Source organism: Geotrypetes seraphini, chromosome 1 (assembly GCF_902459505.1).
Source record: "Geotrypetes seraphini chromosome 1, aGeoSer1.1, whole genome shotgun sequence".
Classification (NCBI taxonomy): domain Eukaryota; kingdom Metazoa; phylum Chordata; class Amphibia; order Gymnophiona; family Dermophiidae; genus Geotrypetes; species Geotrypetes seraphini.
The window spans coordinates 271,175,982-271,195,327 of record NC_047084.1 but is presented as its reverse complement, the minus strand read 5'-3'; the positions used below and the strand labels follow the sequence as shown (position 1 = coordinate 271,195,327).

Genomic DNA, 19,346 nt, shown 5'->3' with positions numbered 1-19,346 from the left:
CAGCAGTTGGATCCCTTAGCTTACAAGTGGCAGGTCTCTTGTTTCAGAGACCGGTTGGGTAAGGGTTCCTTAGCTTTGCATTCTGACATAGTCAGATTTTTGAAGGGGCACTAAGGTTGAGGCTTCCGGTAAGTCAGCCATTCCCTTGTGGAACCATAATATTGATTTGAGTGAACTCAGCAAGTTGCCTTTTGAGCCTCTGCAGGAGGTGTCATTGCTGTATCTAACAGTGAAGATAGTTTTTCTCATAATCATTGTCTTTGCGAGAAGAGTGTCAGAGATACAGGCATTGTCATGTGTCAGAATTAGTGTGCTGGCAGGTCCGGAGTGCAAGAAAGGATTCTGGGATATTATATTAAAACATTCTGACCCTGGGAATGTTAATGAAGATTGAATGGCTTCTGCTCATTCAGTCTAACAAAAGTTCTTTTACTCAGAATGCCACTGCAAGCAGACTAAATGATCCCTAAAAATAACCCAATACTTAAGATTAACAAAAGACCTCTCACTTTGTACTTGAGAGTATCCTGGAAAAGCCTTGATCTTTGAAAGATATGATAAGTCAGGTGCTCCTTGTCAATTGAGGGCCATTGTTTCAAACAAATACCAAATTGTGACATGGAGAGATGCTGGAAAATATGTTGGACCAGTACCCAAGGCCAACAAAAGTCTTTGGGCTTGGTGCTTGGACAAACAAAAGGAATAAGAACATAAGAATTGCCACTGCTGAGTCAGACCAGTGGTCATCATGCCCAGCAGTCCGCTCACGGCGGCGGCCCCTCTGGTCTAAGACCAGCATCATAACTGAGACTAGCCCTACCAGATGCTGGAAGATACTATTTTTAGAACAAAACTCAAATCTATTAAGACAGATTTCAAACCCCCTGCCCCCTCTTCTTTCTTCCTCCTTCAGCTGTTCACACCTACTCATATACATAATTTTCAAAAGAGAAGCCACATTTTCCTTATACACATACAGAAGCAGCTCTAAATTCAATTTGTGCTTTATATTTATAATACATTTACTTTTATATTCCTTTTTCAAAACTATCCCTGGCTGCTGTCTTGTAAATTTACTTCCTACTACCTCTTGAGGCCTGAACTCGAGATCCAAAATAGACCAGTCAATACAAAAACACAAAAGATTACATTAAGCAGAGAGTTGTTCCTCAGATTTACAGAGATGGATGTTTCTCTTCACGTTCCTTCGTTTTTGCCAAAGGTGGTTTCATCATTCCATGTTAATCATGAAGTCAGATTGCCCATTTTTCAGACCACTAGAAAGAAAGTTTTGCAGATATTATATGTACAGAGAGTTCTTCTCAGATACCTCAAAGTAACCAATTCATTTAGTCTTTCAAATCATTTTTTGTCTTAACCAATGCTGCTAGGTTGGGTAAGCTAGCATCTAAGGTGACCATTTCCAGATGGATTTATGTAACAATTTCTTCAGCGTACATTGGCTGTGGGAAACAGCTGCCAATTTCCTTGAGAGCATATATTGGCTATGGGAAACAGCCACCAATTTCCTTGAGAGCACACTTCACACTCTTTGTGGGTGGATATATGGGCAATTTTTCCTGAAATTTTGTAGAGCAGCCACATGGTACACTGTCCATACATTTTTACAGGGTGGATATGGCAGCATGAGAGGATTTCGCTTTTGGGTCCTCTGTTTTAATAGCAGGCTCATCTGTCCCAACTTAGTCTCAAGAGTCTGCTTTGGTATGTCATATATAGTCAGGACTCCTAGACACCTTGCACCAGAACAGAAGATTAGGCTCATATCTCGTTAATCTTCTTTCTGGTAATGTGTCTAGTCTGGTAATGTGTGGTAATGCCCTTGTCAGAATTCACCTGATTACTGCCTCTGACACAGTGTATGTCCACAACTGGAGATCTCTTGCCAGTTTAACATGAAGAGTAAGATATTAAACATTTTTTAAGAAATTATATAGCGAGTCTTTTGGAACTCCATAAGTGTTAGTGCTGGTTGTATTTTGATTAACTTGGTTCAATTTTGTTTTACAGAGCAGAACAGAAATGTGTTACTAGGGATGTTCCCTGTACCCCTCCTTATTTCTTATGTTCTAGTGAGGATCGATTGCTTTGGTACAAACTGAAGGGGCACTATAGCCACTGGAGAAAGAGATGGAGCTGAAGAATATAAATTTCATCCATCTGCAATACAACTCATGAGTATAGAAAATCATCTATAGTCAGGACTCCTAGACACACATACCAGAAAGAAGATAATCGAGGTAAGAACCTAATCTTCCGTTAAGAATGTGTTGTGTATATTTTATTAGCTATACTTTCCTGTTAATATTCTTGTGTTCACTAAGAGCTTGCAAATGGTCTCCCATGACAGTTGATATTTTCATTTGCTGTAAACTGAAAGAAAAAGGAACATGCTGCTAAGATTTCATATAACATGTGATGCAGCTCTGTTGTGCCACTCTGAATATTAATCCTTGACTGCACTTTACAGCCAGTGTTATAAAGAGGATGGAACATCAAAGAACCCAGACTGTCCAGTGTGCAGCAAATCTCTGAACAAGTTAGCTCAGCCTCTTCCAATGGCCCACTGTGCTAACTCAAGGCTAGTCTGCAAAATTTCTGGTGACGTAATGAATGAAAATAATCCACCAATGATGTTACCAAATGGATATGTATATGGATACAATGTAAGTATTGTAGATAATGGAACAGATTCTAAAATTGTTACTGTGGAAGAGCAGCAGAATATTCAGAACTTTATATACTGACTTTCAAACATATATTGAATCAGTATATAATAAAATATAATAGATCCTTCCAGTGCCAAAGGAGCATGAGTCTTGCCAGTGGGTTATTCACCTCTACCTGTGAGATTTTGCAGAAGGAATCATCTATAGCTTTTCAGCTCCACCTCCTTGTGTCAGTGGGTAATAATAATAATAATAACAGCTTATATACCGCAATACCGTGAAGTTCTATGCGGTTTACAAAGATTAAGCAAAGGTACAAATTGATTGACTTTAAGAGGGGAGGAAGAAAGAGGGTTAATAGGACAGGAAATCCATTTTTGAGGAGAGAGTGATCAATAGAACAAGTTAATCGCTATAGAGGGTAGTCCCCATTGCTTCAGTTTTTCCTTCTAAAAGCAAGTTGAGAAGGTGCCTTTTCTTCTGTTCTACAATTGAGTTATTTTTGACTTTTCAATCTGAAGTTTGAGGCTTCAGGTAGCTCCAGAAGTTCCCAGGAAAAGATACAGTCTCTAGTTTAGAAGTCTGTAGATGGGGGAGCAGTCCTTTTGCAGGGCACCTACTTAGCTGGCCTTCACTAACACTTAGGATAGCTCAGGATACAATCCCCTTGAAGCTCAGCTCACCCCTGATTTATCAGATGCTTGAACACAGGCTGAGTGACCCCAGAGAACTGTAGCAGGTGCCAGCTGCATCTCCTCCCCCCAAAAAAAAGACACATGAGGAGCTAGTAGGGTAGAGGGTTTTGGGCTTTCAGAGTCTGTCTAAAAGGTAGCCCGAAGAGAGAAACTTCTGAATGATTTTGTGTGCTTGGCTTAAGCAGAAGTCTTCCTTTTGTCCAGCTGCAGTATCTAGGGAAAGGGATTGGGACATGTATACCACCACCTTTTTATAGTTATACAGCCACACGCTGATGCAGGCACAGCACCAGACAGTTCTGTGAGTAAAGTTTATTACTGTGGGAGACTTCGGGGTGGTTCAAAAACATGTTATGAGAACATAAGAATAGCCGTACTGGGTCAGACCAAAGGTCCATCAAGCCCAGTAGCCTGTTCTCACGGTGGCCAATCCAGGTCACTAGTACCTAGCCAAAACCCAAAGAATAGCAACATTCCATGCTACCGATCCAGGGCAAGCAGTGGCTTGCCCCATGTCTTTCTCAATAACACACTATTGACTTTTTTATCCAGGAAATTGTCCAAACCTTTCTTAAAACTAGGTATGCTATCCACTCTTACTACAACCTCTGGCAATGTGTTCCAGCACTTAACTATTCCCTGAGTGAAAAAATATTTCCTCCTATTGGTTTTAAAAGTATTTCCCTGTAACTTTGAGTGTCCCCTAGTCTTTGCAATTTTTGACGGAGTGAAAAATCAATCCACATGTACCCGTTCTACTCCACTCAGGATTTTGTAGACTTCAATCATATCTCCCTTCAACCATCTCTCTTTCAAGTTGAAGATCCCTAACCTTTTTAGTCTTTCCTCATATGAAATGAGTTCCATATCCTTTATCATCTTGGTTGCTCTTCTTTGAATCTTTTCTAGTGCCACTATATCTTTCTTGAGATAAGAAGGCCAGAATTGAATGCAGTACTCCAGGTGAGGTCGCACTGTAGAGCGATAGAGGCAGTATAACATTCTTAGTCTTGTTAACCATCCGTTTTAAAATAATTCCTAGCATCTTGTTTGCTTTTCAGGCCGTCGCTGAACATTGGATGAAATGTTTCATCGTATTGTTTACAACGACACCAGACTCTTTTCTTTGGCACTAACTCCCAAGGTGGACCCTAGCATCCAATAACTGTGATTTGGGTTATTCTTCCCAATGTGTATTATCAACATGTTATCTTCCCAATGTGTATCATCAACCTTCAAAGAAGTCAAGGAAATTGGTGAAGCAAGATTTCCCTTGTTAAATCATGCTTGTCTATGTGTTCCATAATTTTATTTTTTATAAATGTTTCCACCATTATGCCCGACATTGAAGTCAGGCTTACCGGTCTGTAACTTCCCTGATCTCCCCTGGAATCCTTTTTAAAAATCGGTTTAACATTGGCTACCCTCTAGTCTTCACTTACTACGGACAATTTTAGCGACAGCAGGTCAGCAATTTCATGTTTTTATTACCCTGGGATGTATCACCTGTCCAGGTGATTTATTACTTTTTAAGTTGTCGATTTTGGCTTAGTACATCTTCCAGATTTACCGAGATTTCTTTCAGGTCCTCTGCATCATCACCCTTGAAAACCATTTGCGGTTCATGTAGATATCTTACATCTTCTGTAAAGACCGAAGCAAAGAATTCATTCAGCCTTATCCTCTCTGAGCGCCCCTTGTGCTCCTTGATCATCCAGCGGTCCCAAGGATTCCCTCATAGGTTTCTGCTTCTGATGTACCTAAAAAAAATTGTTATGAGTCTTTGCCTCTTTGCAAGTTTCTTTTCATATTCTTTCTTAGCTTTCTTTATCAATGCTTTGCATCTAACTTGCCAGTGCTTCTGTCTCTTATTTTCTTCATTCAGATCTGTTCTTTAAAGGATGCTTTTTTTTCTCTAATAGCCTCTTTCACATCACCTTTCAACCAAGCCAGCACTCATTTCCTCTTCTTTCCACCTTTGATGATACGTGGAATACATCTGGTCTGGGCTTCTACAATGGTATTTTTAAATAATATCTACACCTGGTTTATAGCCCTAACCTTTGCAACTGATCCTTTTAGTTTCTTTTTAACCATTTTCCTCATTTTATCATAGTCGCCCTTTCGAAAATTAAATGCCTCTACAGTAGATTTCTTCTGTGATGTTACTCAAGATATCGGCCCAAATTTGATCATGTTATGATCACTGTTTCCCAGCAGACCCAACACAGTTAACTCCTGTACTATGCCTTGCATTCCACTAAGAACCAAATCTAAAATAGCTCCCCCTCTTGTCAGTTCCCGAACCAGTTGCTCCAAGAAGCAGTCATTTATGACATCTAGGAATTTTATCTCCATAGCACTCCCCAATGTAACATTTATCAGTCAATGTTGGGGAAATTGAAATCAATCCTGAAATATAAACTGTATTCTTTTCTGAAGGGGTTCAAATCCGTGTCCTCAATAGGTAAAAAGTGGAGAAAAAGACCTCAGTGCCCAAAGTGCAATGTTCAGTTCAAGCATAAGCCTGAAGTAGTCAAACAAGCACAACTTAATCATAGACCAAAAAAACTCCACTCATTAAACATCCATATCAAAAAACAGTTATTGGAACCCACATCAGGAAAAATGGTCAAAATAAACTCTCAAGTAGTATATTGGTGTGGCCAATTATTTTTCAAAAAGAGAAAATAAAACAAAAATCAAACGGAGTCGAATGATCACTGAAAAAATTCAAACACACTTTGGCAAGACACAATTTTCACAACTACTCACGGCAAGACATTGTGTCTTACCAAAGTGTGTTTGAATTTTTTCAGTGATCAATCGACTCCGTTTGATTTTTGTTTCACCTGCTCAGAGGAATCGGGGTTTTTACTCCCGGTACTCTCATTCCGAAAAAGGTCTACATCCAATTCTGGACCTCAGGGGCCTGAATAAGTTTTTGGTAAAGGAAAAGTTTCACATGTTGTCCTTGGCAACTTTGTATCCCTTCTTAGATCAGAATGATTGGCTATGCTCTCTGGATCTAAAATAAGCTTATATGCACATTTCAATTCATCCTGCTCACAGGATATTCTTCAGATTTCAAGTAGCCTAGCAATACTTTCAATACAAGGTTCTGCCATTTGTCCTCGCATCTTCACCCAGAGTGTTCACCAAGTGTCTGGTAGTAGTGGCTGTGGCTCTACAGGCTCAAGGGTTTCAGGTTTCTCCTTATCTCGATAATTAGCTCATAATGGATGCCACTTCGCAAGGGTTGATTGCAGCCACACAGTCAACATTTCTCTTGCTTCAACAGTTGGGGTTCAAAGTCAATTTTCCCAAATCTCAGCTTCAACCCTCTCAAACTCTGCAATTCATTGGAGCTCTGCTTGACAACATTCATCTCAGAGCATTTCTTCCTCAGCAAAGGCAAGAAAATTTGATTTAGCTTTGCACTCAGATTTATTACCTTCCATCAATCTCAGCCAGGCAGATGATGGTGCTCCCTTTGCGAGGCTTCACCTCAGGACACCTCAGTGGTCTCTTGCCTCTCAAGCTCTCAACCCACTCTCTCAGCAGATTATAGTCACATCTTCATTTCATCAATCTCTGCAGTGGTGGATGAACTCTTCCAATCTTTCCAGAGGGTTGCTGTTTCAAACCCCTCTGCGTCAGAAAGTCTTGACCACAGACTCATCAAACTATGCTTGGGGAGCTCATCTGGATGGTCTTCGTACACAGGGTCATTGGTCTGCTCAGGAGCAGCATCTTCACATCAATCTCTTGGAACTCATGGCTATACGCAATGCTCTCAGGACTTTTCAACACATTGTAGTTGCTCATGTCCTCCTATGGACAATCAGGTGGCAATGTATTATATAAACAAGCAAGGAGGAACAGGTTCTTTCCTTATTTGCCAGGAATCTCAACGGATTTGGCACTGGGCAAATACTTGCATACTTTTTCAAAGGATTATCACATCCTTTTTCAAAGCAATTTACATTCAAGGAGAAAAGAATCTCTCACAGACAAGCTCCGCAGATTTCTCCAGCCACACAAGTGGGCGATTAACTCGGTAGTCTTGCATTAGATATTCTCTCTCTGATAGACTTGTTTGCGTCTCTCTCAAATAGACCTGTTCGCGTCGCTTCTCAGTCACAAACTGCCTCGGTTTTGCTCCAGACAGTACTCTCCCCAGTGTCTGGAAGCAGATGCTTTCCTCCTGGATTGGACACACAAGTTCCTATATGAGTTTTCACTGATTCTGCTCATCCTCAAGACCCTTGTCAAGCTCAAACAAGAGTTGGCCACCATGATTCTTATAGCTCCTCAGTGGCTCAGGCAACACTGGTTCTCCCTTCTACTTCAGCTCACTGTCAAGAATCCAGTACCTCTGAAAATTTTTCCTTCAGTTTTCACGCAGAGTCATAGATCGCTTCTGCATCATTACACCTGATAGCTTGGTACTTCTTGGGATGACATTGGCTGACAGTCATCTTTCCGTTATCCCAGGACAAGCAGGCAGCATATTCTCACACATGGGTGATGTCACCGACGGAGCCTCGGTACGGACCACTTTAAAAGTGCATCGCCACTTTAAGTCTTTAGAAAGTTTACGATAGCCCGCACTACGCATATGCGAGTGCCTTCCCGCTCGATGCAGTTTTTTCATTTTTGTGGAGCTAAGACGACGCGGTTTAACGATTGTTAAACTTTTTCTTGCCTTCCCGCTCTCGTGGCTTTCTGACTTTCAGTTTTTCCCTTTAGTGTTGCTTTCTAAAAAAAAAAAAAAAAAAAAAAAGAAAGCACTCTTAATTTAGCTCGTCTCGAAGTTTGACTTGGTGGGGCCTACTTGTTCACTTCAGCCTCCAACTTTAATTTTCCTGGGCTGCTGTTTCACCTCCATGTCAGGCGGCTGACTGAGTTTCAAGCTTCTTTCGTTCTTTTGAAGCCACTGCGCCATCTTCAATTTTGTTACTGAAAAAAAACAGTAGGAAAAAAGAAGAACAGAATCTTTATCTTTTCTTCATCAATGGACTTTGTCATCCTGGCACTGTTTTTTTTGTCTCCCCCCGCACCGGATGTGTGGGACCGAAGTCTCGACACCGAAGGATCCAGCAATGTCGACTTTTTCAGCAAAGACTGCTTGATGTCACTATCGACTCCAACACCGATCTTGGTGGCACCGCATTTATTGACACCAGCAGTACCGCCTGCCTCCGGTGTCGCCTCATGCTGTTGAATAGGTGGGTTAGCATTTCCTCCATTGAGGCTCAGGTCAAACTAGCATTGAGTCAAGTCATGCTGACTTCGAAATAGTCCCGTAAGAGCCCGATTTTGAGGAGTGGCTTGATATAAGTCTCATTCTCCATGGGACCGGAGCGCAGCACAATTGGTACCGGTGATAATGCCAATGGTACCGGTTTTTGTATATGTCCCATGCACACCACCTGCTCTTGTGAAGTGCCTCATCATTGGTCATCACAACACTGGAGCTTGACACCGATGGTACCGGCGAAAAAGCAAAAGGTACCGGTGTTTTTTCCTTCAGTCTCAAAAGCTTGAGCTCCACTTAAAGTTTGACTCCTGCTATCTTTGATGCAGTTCCGTAAGTGACCGGTCTCGATCTGGGGTTCGACATCGACTTCATTCCCCCCATACCCCCAACGTGAACGCGAATACTTGCCACCCTTTGAGCGCTAATAGTAACAGTTTTTAGGCAGCGTGCAGAAGTCCTGCGCGGCAATGTCCTGTGTGGTTTTGACGCATCATCTTTTCCATTCTTCATCATCATGATGCTACTTCCACCTCTATATCTTCAGTATTGGATTACCTTCTACATTTATCCAGCTCAGGCCTTAAGACCACTTCTATTAGAGTTCATCTCAGTGCTATCAATGCTTTTCACAGACCAGTCAAAGGTAAACCTCTCACTGCTCATTCTCTTGTGGGCAGCTTTATGAAAGGACTTCTCAATGTCAAACCACCTCTGAAACTGCCTCCAGTAGTTTGGGATCTTAATGTAGTTCTTGCTAAACTCATGAAACCTCCTTTTGAACCAATGTCTTTGGGTTGTCTTAAATATCTCACTTGGAAAGTGGTCTTCCTCATCTCCCTTACATCTGCTCATTGAGTGAGCGAGCTTCAAGCTTTGGAGGTGGACCCACCTTTCATAGTGTTCCACCATGACAAAGTATTACTTTATACACATCCAAAGTTTCTTCCAAAAGTAGTCACTGAGTTTCATCTCAGTCAGTCTGTTGTGCTTCCAGTGTTTTTTCCAAAGCCTCACTCTCACCCTAGAGAAGTGGCTCTTCACATGTTGGACTGCAAACGAGCCTTTTCTTACTACTTGCACAGAACTCGGTCTCACAGAACATCTCCTCAATTGCTCATCTCTTTTGATCCTAACAAGTTGGGACAACCTGTATTCAAGAGAACTATTTTTATATGGTTGGTGGCTTGTATCGCCTTCTGTTATGCTCAGGCTGGGCTGTAACTGGGGGGTCGTGTTACAGCACACAAAGTACAAGCAATGGCAGCTTCAGTAACTTTCTTACGTTCTACTATTGATGAGATCTGTAAAGCTGCTACTTGGTGCTCAGTTCATACATTCACATCTCACTACTGTATGGAATCTTTTCCAGATGGGATGGTCACTTTGGCCAAGCAAGTATTGCAAAATTTATTTTCTTTATGACCAACACTCCCTCCATCCCATTCTAGTAAGCTAGGGAGTTCCACTTGTGAGAATATGCTGCCTGCTTGTCTTGGGATAACAAGTATATTTAGACAGGTCTTATAATAATAATAATAATAATAACAGCTTATATACCGCAATACCATGAAGTTCTATGTGGTTTACAAAAGATTAAGCAAAGGTACAAATTGACTGACTTCAAGAGGGGAAGAAGAAAAAGAAGTAATTAGACAGGAAATTCATTGTTGAGGAGAAAAGTGATCAAAAGGACAGTAGGTCGCTATTGAGGGGAAAGAGATAAGTGGATCAGTTGTCAAGATGTTTTAGGAACAGGTGTGTTTTCAGACGTTTCCTAAATTCCTCATAAGTAGAGGGCGAAAGTAATTGTTCTAGGTCTTTACCCCATGATGCTGCTTGGTGTGAGAGAAGGAATTCATGGTGTTTTTTCAGTTTGCAACCTCTCACTGGGGGGGGAACGAAGTTGAAATGTGAACTTCTCTTGTGTCTGTCTGTTGGTTGAGAAGGAGAAAAGGTCAGTAATGTATTTGGGGGCAAGTCCGTGTAATGCTTTAAAGCAGAAATAGGCAAATTTGAACTTTACGCGTGCCTTCATCGGCAGCCAATGTAGCTGCCGGTAGTAGGGTGTCACGTGGTCAAATTTTTTTAGTCCAAAGATTAGTCTGACTGCCGCATTCTGCAACAGTTGTAGGCGTCGCATATTTTTGGGGGAAATTGCCAAATAGGCGATGTTACAGTAGTCAAGCAGACTTAGTACGAGGGATTGGACTAGGATTCTAAAAACCGATGTAACAAAATAAGCTTTAAGGGATCTGAGTTTCCAGAGAGTGAAAAATCCCTTTCTGATTAAGGAGTCTACTTGGTCTTTCATGGTTAGGCATTGATCCAGAGTTACACCTAGTATCTTTATGGAGGGTATAAAGCTTATGGGTATAAAGCTTCATATATAAATTCTTCAAGATTCTAAATCTCCATGTAGGAGGTGATCAAAACTGCAAGAATTCACACTTCTGCAAGTCCAGTTTGTAGAAGTGGATTGATCACCATATGTACAGGCATGTAACGGAATACATTTTAATAGAAGCCTATCCTTTCCTTATATGGTTTTAGATTTTTGAACATAGGAGTAAATTGGTGTGATGATGCTTTGCATTTAGATGACCTATATATTAAACCACTTTGGCTGAATCTCTTCATGAAAAAATGGTTAATAAAGCCCAATAAATATAAGGTAAACAATTTGCTTATGCCTTAACAGTAATAAAGCTAGAAATAGAAATCAGCAAACAGTTTGTAGTTGTTTTTTTTTCTTTATCTTCCATTACCTTAATATGTTTGAGTAGCATTTTGGAGAAATACCCTTCATCAGGTCATAAAAAATGGTTAATGAACGTAACTTATAAAGGAGACTTAATTCTCAAAAACATCCCCATTGTATTCACTCCTAGAACAAAAGCATCTGCAGTGTGGGGTTTTTGTTGTTGTTGTTATTTCTGTGTATCTTTGAGGATTAAAATGACTGCATGACTGTTTTATTAATGTGACTCAACTTCATAGTTCTTATAGAAGTTTTTCTACATTTTATTTCATTTGTCATATTTTAGCACAAGTACTGTTTACTTTCCCCCATCATCGACATAGTGGTTAAGGTGCAAGGAAATGTCTTTAACAATCAGTATGTTATTGGTCACTTAGCAAAGTGCTTGCCTAATGAATTTCTTCAATTTTTTTTTACAGTCTCTGCTTTCTATTCGCCAAGATGACAAAGTAATTTGCCCAAGAACCAAAGAAGTCTTCAACTTCTCACAAGCTGAGAAAGTCTACATTATGTAGATATGCACATGAAAATAATGCAGTGATGCTGGAATTCCCTACACTAAATGGTGGCATGCCCTGTGATGGGATCTGTAGCGTGGCAAAGAAGCATAACTGGCTAGCCAGAGAATCAGGCTTGTCTGGTGATGGCATTTGTTTCTTGCAACCAAAGAACGGCGTGCAACAATATAGAAGAAAAATTTCAGCTAAAGAAATTTATACCTGGAAATACATAACATTTTGATTGTGAGGGTTTTATAATATTCTAAGTTGAAATTCTGATGCTTCTGAAAAGGTCTTTCACATTTAAGGAGAAATTAATTTCCTTTTAAGGTTATATTAGTTATGTGCATAGGCCTCAATTATATCATTAATGCTGCTGCCTTATTTCTTGCTATGAGAATGTACTGTCTCAAATCAGCAAAAGTAAAACCTCATACCCTTTGGCAATAGGTATACCGTTCCCAAAGTGGCACTGAAGGAGTGTTACTTAAGTAAGGTCAAAATATTATACATTAACTAGAACGAATAGCTTAGTTTTAACTAGTACAGACTGCACCTTTTATGACTTTTTGCAAAAAAAAGAAAACATTGTAGTCTTAATAAATACAGTATTGTAGAAGTTTGTATTGAGTGTTTATTTTTGCATGTTGGTGTGTATTAGATTAAAAAAAAAAGTTTGTGTCACAAGGAGCATAGAAACATAGATTTATTAAAAGATTACCGGTAGATAATCTGTACATGTGTTCAGTGGCATTATAATTAAAAAATATCTAAAATATATTTATTTGGATCTACTGTCCTTTCCCTTACAGAGAAAGCCAAGCTCCAGGTCAAGTTTAAAAGTGGTTCAAACACCAGCCAGCACTCTGTTGTGCCGGAAGCTCTTCTCATCGAGAATCTTCAAGCTGGAATGCTGCCAGAGCGCAAAAATGTCCACCAATGCCAGGTTAAAAAAAAAGTCTTTTGTGCATTCACAAGACTCTCTGCAGTGCAATATAAGCAGCTCAGGCGGACAAGCACAGAATTCAGTAGGCTGCATTTGATGCAACCAAACTCCAGCCCACATACAGGTCCATACATGGCCCGGATTTCTGAAGACACCCCCCAATCCAATTCATGCCTCAGGGTATCAGAGAATCAGTCTCTGATTGAGAATCTTTCTGTTGATTTCAGCCAGGGCCACTGAAAACACGAATGCCTTTTCATCCGAGAGGTTAGCGTACATGTCAACATCCTTTTCTTGTTTTTCTACTTTTTCCTCTTCTTGCTTTTTGGCTGATGCGGCTTTAGGTCTTCCTCGTCCTCTTCTGATATGATCCGATTGGCTGTGCGACCGTGACCTTTTCCTGTTTTCTAAATCTTTATTGCCAACAGAATTTGTTGTTTCCCTCCTGTCCGTCTTCTCTTGGCTTCGGATTTATTTTCTGTAGTATGTGAGGACCTCTGGGCTTGCTTCGCACGTAAAAGTTTTCGACTAATAAATATATAACCACATGGACAGGATTTACACGCAACGGGGACCTGTTGATCACACTCCGGGCACGATTTGGTGGCCATCTTCACTTTCTTGCTTTTACTTGCAGACATGCTCTTTCTCCCCTCCCCGCCCCATGGTTTTCAATTTCTTATTTGTATGAAGAGAAAGCTGTGCTTTCACACTCGGCCATTTTTTTCATCTCTGTATTAGCTGGATATGTGTGTGGTTTTTGTAATGTAGAAAATCAGAGAGCACATAAAATGGAATCCTTTCTAATTCACACTACAGATACATTTTCTTAAGTCTTGGTGGTTTCTAGTGGATCAAAATTCCTGTTATGAATAAAGTTAGTGTAATGTGTGCAAATCAGTACAGCTATTTTGTATTAAAAACTCTCATAGAAATATAGAAAAATGAAAGCAGATAGACCATATGGCCTATCTAGTTTGCCTAACCATACTATCTACTATCCCTTGCTTTCTCCCAGAGATCCAGGGTACTTGTCCCAAGCTTTCTTGAATCCAGATACAATTTGTATTTCCACCAGGAGGCCGTTCCATTCATTCACTACTCTTTTTCCATTAAAAAGTATTTTCTGAAGTTACTTCGTAGTCTACCCCCTTTCATCTTCATCTTATGCCCCCTCATTCCAGGCCTTCCTTTCAATTGAAAGAGACTCGCCTTATGCACATTTATGCCATGTAGGTATTTAAATACCCCTATCATTTATCCCCTCATCCATCTCTGATCTGTAAGTCCCCCATATGCTTTATAGTGAAGACTAACCATTTTAGTAGCCATCCTCTAGTCTAGACCAACTCCATCCTGTTTTTTTTGTTTGTTTTTTTTGAAAGTGTGATCTCCAGAATTGCACACAATTATTCTAAATGAGGTTTCACCAGAGTCTTCATACAGAAATCTAAATGCTTTTCTGAATGTCTGTTCCTCTTGCTTTAGAAGTCTTCTGCTCTTGCATCTTTTTCTTATTTTTTTTTCTTTAAGTTTGTCTTTTGGTGGCTTCAGTGCCATGTGACCCCTTTGGGGTGATCCTCTGGATAAATGGATGCAGTCCCGTGGAGCTGGACTTCTGCTTCACACAGAAACTTCAGTGGACCTGTGGAGCCAGCCTGCTATGTGCCACCCTTCTTGGACTCAGGGTCCATTCCCCTGGGAGTTTGCTTGCCCTCTGAGCTTATTAATGGTTTAAACACAGGCTGTATGCATCCCGAGTAACAGTCCTTCTGGGTTTAAGGGCACAGGCTGGTTTCCAGCCCTTGGTCGCATGGAGTGGTTTTGTGGGGGCGGATATTACAGTCTGAGTCCATTCGACTGACAAGCCGAAGATCTTCAAGTTTGGTCATTTGGAGCAGTTTCTGAGGCAGAGAATTCTTTCTTCCATTCAGCTACAGTTTAAACATAACTGACAGGCAGGTTCTGCACACAGACTGTAAGTATACCTCCATTATTTCCTATGGGATCTTCGGGGGTGGCCTGTGGAACGTGGTAAAACTGATTTTTTTCATAGTTTCTAAGGGTAGGGTTCAGGTTTCTCACCTCCCCAAATCGCTATTTTTTATTTTCAGAATTTCTTTATTTTTGTCGTTCATGGTGCAAATTTGTTGGCGACAGCCATCCAGAATTTTTAATTCATATTTTTCAAAGTTTTATTTCTGCCTCAAAACCCCTCAGTTTTGTTAATAATAATTTGGGATGGACTCAGCCCCTAATCTGCCGAATGTGTGCATTGATTGCGCTGGATTGGCCCCAGATCAGCTACTGTGAACTGCATGCTGCAGTGCACTTGGAGAAGAGGTGGGAGCTTCAGGCTTCACCTCCTTCAGGCCCTCTAGGGGCTGGGGAGTTCACCTGGGTCTGTAGTTTTAGAAAAAAGTATCACCTAGAGGCCGTTCTGGAGTCTGGAACCAAATGCCTGCATTTGGCGTGTTGCAAGCACCTCAGCAGTACCAGGCAGTGGCCACGGGATTTGAATTTTACCCAGACTTTATTCGGCTCCGCTGGACCCAGCTTGTTTGATGCTGCTGGTGGGCACGTCAGTTTCTTCTAAGCCAGTTGAGCCAGTGGTAGAGATCCCTGTTCAGGAGCCCTCTCTGGCTATGACAGAACTCAACTGCATTAGTTGCTATATGGATTTTATGCCTCTTCTTTCTCCTGATTCTGTTTCTATTTTGGATGCTGCTGCTGCCCTTGTCAGGACGAGTCAGCACGCTCGCCCTGAGGATCCGGATTTGGGTGAGGACTCCCGAGAAAGGTGGTGGAGAGGAAAACGGTGACAGAGTTCAAAAAAGTGTGGGATGAACACAGAGGATCTAGAATCAGAAAATAATCCAGTACTGGGCAGACTTGCACAGTCTTTGTCTTTATATGGCCATTTGGTTGAGGATGGGGTGGGGAGGGCTTCAATAACTGGGATGGTGTAGATGGGCTGGAGTGAGCTTTGATGGAAACTTCAGTAGTTGAAACCTAAGCACAGTACCGGGCAGAGCTTTGGATTCTTGCCCAGAAATAGCTTAGAAGAAAAAAATAATTTAAATTGAATCAGGTTGGGCAGACTGGATGGACCATTCGGGTCTTTATCTGCTGTCATCTACTATGTTACTATGTTACTCCTCATCCACAGACTGCCTAAGAATATCTCTGACCATCATTTTATTGCTGATGTTATAAAAGAGCTCAAATTGGAATCTCCACCTTCCACGTTACGTGTTCAGTCATGGATCGTTTTAATGTGCTGTCCTCCTCTCTTTCCATCCCATCCATAGCTACTTGGTCTGGTTACAGAACAACAGGATATCCCAGAAGCACTTTCTGGCTCTCCAAAGCTATGTCTAAGCCAGGGCTGCCCAAGTCCTGTCCTCGAGACCTACTGGCAGGCCAGGTTTTCAGGATATCCACAATGAACATGCATGAGAGATTTGCATACCAAGAAAGCAGTGCATGCAAATCTCTCTCATGCATATTCATTGTGGATATCCTGAAAACCTGGCCTGCCAGTAGATCTCGAGGACCAGACTTGGGCAGCTCTGGTCTAAGCTTTATCTGCTGGCTCCACCATGGCACAGGTTTCTGCATTCCCGTGTTCTGCAATAGTATTTCCAGTTTATGGGCTCTTCCCTTTGAGCTCACGACAGCTCCCTGCATTTTCACCACTGTGATGGTGGTTGTAGCAGCTTTTCTCTGCAGGCAGGGTGTCTAGGTCCATCCTTACTTGGACAACTGGTTCATCCGGGCTCTATCTCGACATGAGTGTAAACATGCGGTGGAGCCGGTGGTGTCTGCTACAGCACTTGTGTTATATTGCCAACTTCAAGAAGAGCCTACTTGGTCCTCTCTTCATACCTTTACCCAGTTTTCTGGATGGATGTGGTGGCTCGTTCTGATGCCGCTGTAGGGAACTCGTTGCGGGCAGGCTCTTCTGTCCCTCCATAGATGCTACCATTGCTTTGGTACATCACCTAGCGTACTGAATTCAGAAGGGACGTAACAGAATGGAAGATTAGGTTTTCATTTTTTATAATCGCCCGCTCTCTGTGTAACCTCAGTTCTTCTAAATTGCCTGCTTTCTTTGGCCTCAGTTATTCTTACAGGCTTCAGGATCTTCCAGCTTGTAGATGGGTCCTGTGAGGTGTTTTCTTTCCTGTGAGTATGCATATTACTGAAGGCTGCTTCATGTAGGTGCTCACTGCACAGCTCGGGTTAGTTCTATATTGTTACTCAATTTTTTGTTAGTGTTGCCTTTTGCCTGTTTATTATTTGTTTTCTTGTTTTGCAGAGCAGCCCAGAACAGAAATGTGTTTGTTACTAGGGAGGTTACCCCATGCCCCCTTTTTTGTCATGGATTTGTTCCAGTATGTTTGGCTTTGGGACTGAACTGTAGGGGGCTCTAACTCTCTTTAAGGTTAGAGGAGCACAGCTCCGAAAAGTGTTTGGATTTCTGCACCTCCTGGATTGCGGGAAGGGATTGAACACCTAGCGGACACACCTAGAGGGGCATAATCAAAACAAACATCTAAGTTCCCTTTTGGTCTAAGGCCCTAAACGCTGAAAGTAGCAGCAGGAAAAATGTCCATTCTAAAAAAAAACTGTCCAAAATGAGGGGGTTTTTGTGAGACTGTCCTGCCTCTACGTTCAGCAGTTTAAACGGCCAGACCACCATTACGTCTAAACTTACAACACATAATCAATCCAAAAAAGGCTTAAGTCCCAAATGCCCAAAACAAGAGCTTATAGGCGAAGGAGGGGCCAGTCCTTTACCTAAAAACTGGATTCTGTAATAACACCGGTTACAGAATCCCCTCCCCCAGCAACAATCGCGGCAGGAGAGATGGCTCATCTCCCCTGCCGCGATCGACCCACCCCTCCCGAACTGCCGTGACAGGAGAGATGCCCAATCTCTCCTGCCGCGATCCACCCCCCCCCGATCCAATACGGGCAGGAGGGAGCCCAACCCCTCCAGCCCATGATGCACCCCCCATTAAGATACGGACAGGAGAAAGCCCAACCCTTCCTGCCCACGACAATCCCCCACTAAGATATGGACACGAGGGAGCCCAACTCCTGCCCACGATGTACCCCCCACCTCTACTAAGATACGGGCAGGAGGGGAGCCCAACCCCTTCTGCCCACGATGACCCCCCTAAAATACCAGCAGGAGGGATCCCAGGCCCTCCTGCCCACGATGCCCCTCCAGAACCCCGATCGCCTCCTCACCTCCCCCCGACACCCCCCCTTACTCAACAATCAGTTGGCCGGGCGGATGGGTCCCAAGCCCATCCACCTGGCAGGCCTGCCAGCCGCTGAATGGTGGTCCTTAGGGCCTGTTTGGCCCAGACGCCTAATGCCCCGCCCACCGGTGGGGCCTTAGGCACCTGGGCCAACTGGAATAGGCCCAGTTGCCTTAGGCCCCTCCTGTTGGCAGGGCCTTAGGCACATGGGGCCAACCACAACTGATTGTGAGTAAGAGGGAACTGGTTGGGAGGTGAAGGGGGCAATTGGGGGTTTGGGGACATCGGGAGGCGGTTAGGGGGGGATGTGTCCATGGGCAGGAGGGCTTGGGCTCCCTCCGGGCTCGTATCTTAGTGGGGGGTCATCGTGGGCAGAAGGGATTGGTATCCCTCCTGCCCGTATCTTAATGTGGGGTGCATCATGGGCAGGAGGGGTTGGGCTCCCTCATGCACCTATTGGTTCGGGGGGGTCACGTCTTGGCAGGAGAGATTGGCTATCCTGTCACGATAGTGATCTCCCGAAGTGCTGTGAACCGCAGCACATCAAGGATCGCTATCACGTCAGGGGAGATGAGGCATATCTCCTGCCATGATCGTTGCGGTGGGGTGTGGGCAGGTTGCCGGGGCCGCTGAGCTGATTGCGGCAGCCGCGATCAGCTCAGCGGCCCCTTTTCGAAACTTATACCTGTTTTGACTTAGTCTAAGTCAAAACGTATATGGTCCGACTAGATAACCTGTTCAAGGTTTTGATTATACTTGCTGTATGACTAAATCTAGGTCAGCCCACCTCCTGTCCATTCCCCTCCTCTAAAAACGCCTCTTTTTGCTCTAGGCAGGGGAAAAGCCTAAGCTGATTTTAGATACGTCTAAAACCAACTTTGATTATCAGTACTTGGACGATCTGGCTTTTTGATCGTCCAAGTACCGATTTAGGTCCCTTTTTGGACTTTAAAAAATATATATTATGAGCTCCCTAGCGTACTGAATCCTCCAAGGACTTAACAGTAAGAAGGTTATTGAAGGTGAAAACCTAATCTTCCATTACAGCAGGTTCCTGCACTCAGTTTTGAGTGTGAGGACTATGCCTGTTGAAACCTGTAATAAGTCCTCTAGCCTAACTAATGGCAGTTGGGTGCACAAATCCAAGTATTCTATAGTATTACATCTAACTTCTGGGAACACTCTTGACCTGCCCATGCTCCTCCTATGGCTATGCTTACT

The 19,346-nt window shown here is 42.6% G+C and overlaps 1 protein-coding gene and 1 pseudogene across 3 annotated transcripts in view; one reads left to right on the top strand and one right to left on the bottom strand.

The window, feature by feature from the left end:
• The window catches only part of MAEA (macrophage erythroblast attacher, E3 ubiquitin ligase), a 136,736-nt gene extending 124,120 nt beyond the window's left edge, over positions 1 to 12,616 (top strand). For all 3 annotated transcript variants that reach the window (XM_033951529.1, XM_033951512.1, XM_033951523.1), the window contains exons 8-9: positions 2,492 to 2,687; positions 11,826 to 12,616. In XM_033951529.1, coding sequence (XP_033807420.1) covers positions 2,492 to 2,687; positions 11,826 to 11,921 — 292 coding nt within the window. In that variant the 3' untranslated portion in view covers positions 11,922 to 12,616. The remainder of the gene's footprint in view (positions 1 to 2,491; positions 2,688 to 11,825) is intronic.
• Positions 12,617 to 12,752: 136 nt separating this feature from the next.
• On the bottom strand, positions 12,753 to 13,493 carry LOC117363567 (annotated as a pseudogene).
• Positions 13,494 to 19,346: the final 5,853 nt, after the last annotated feature.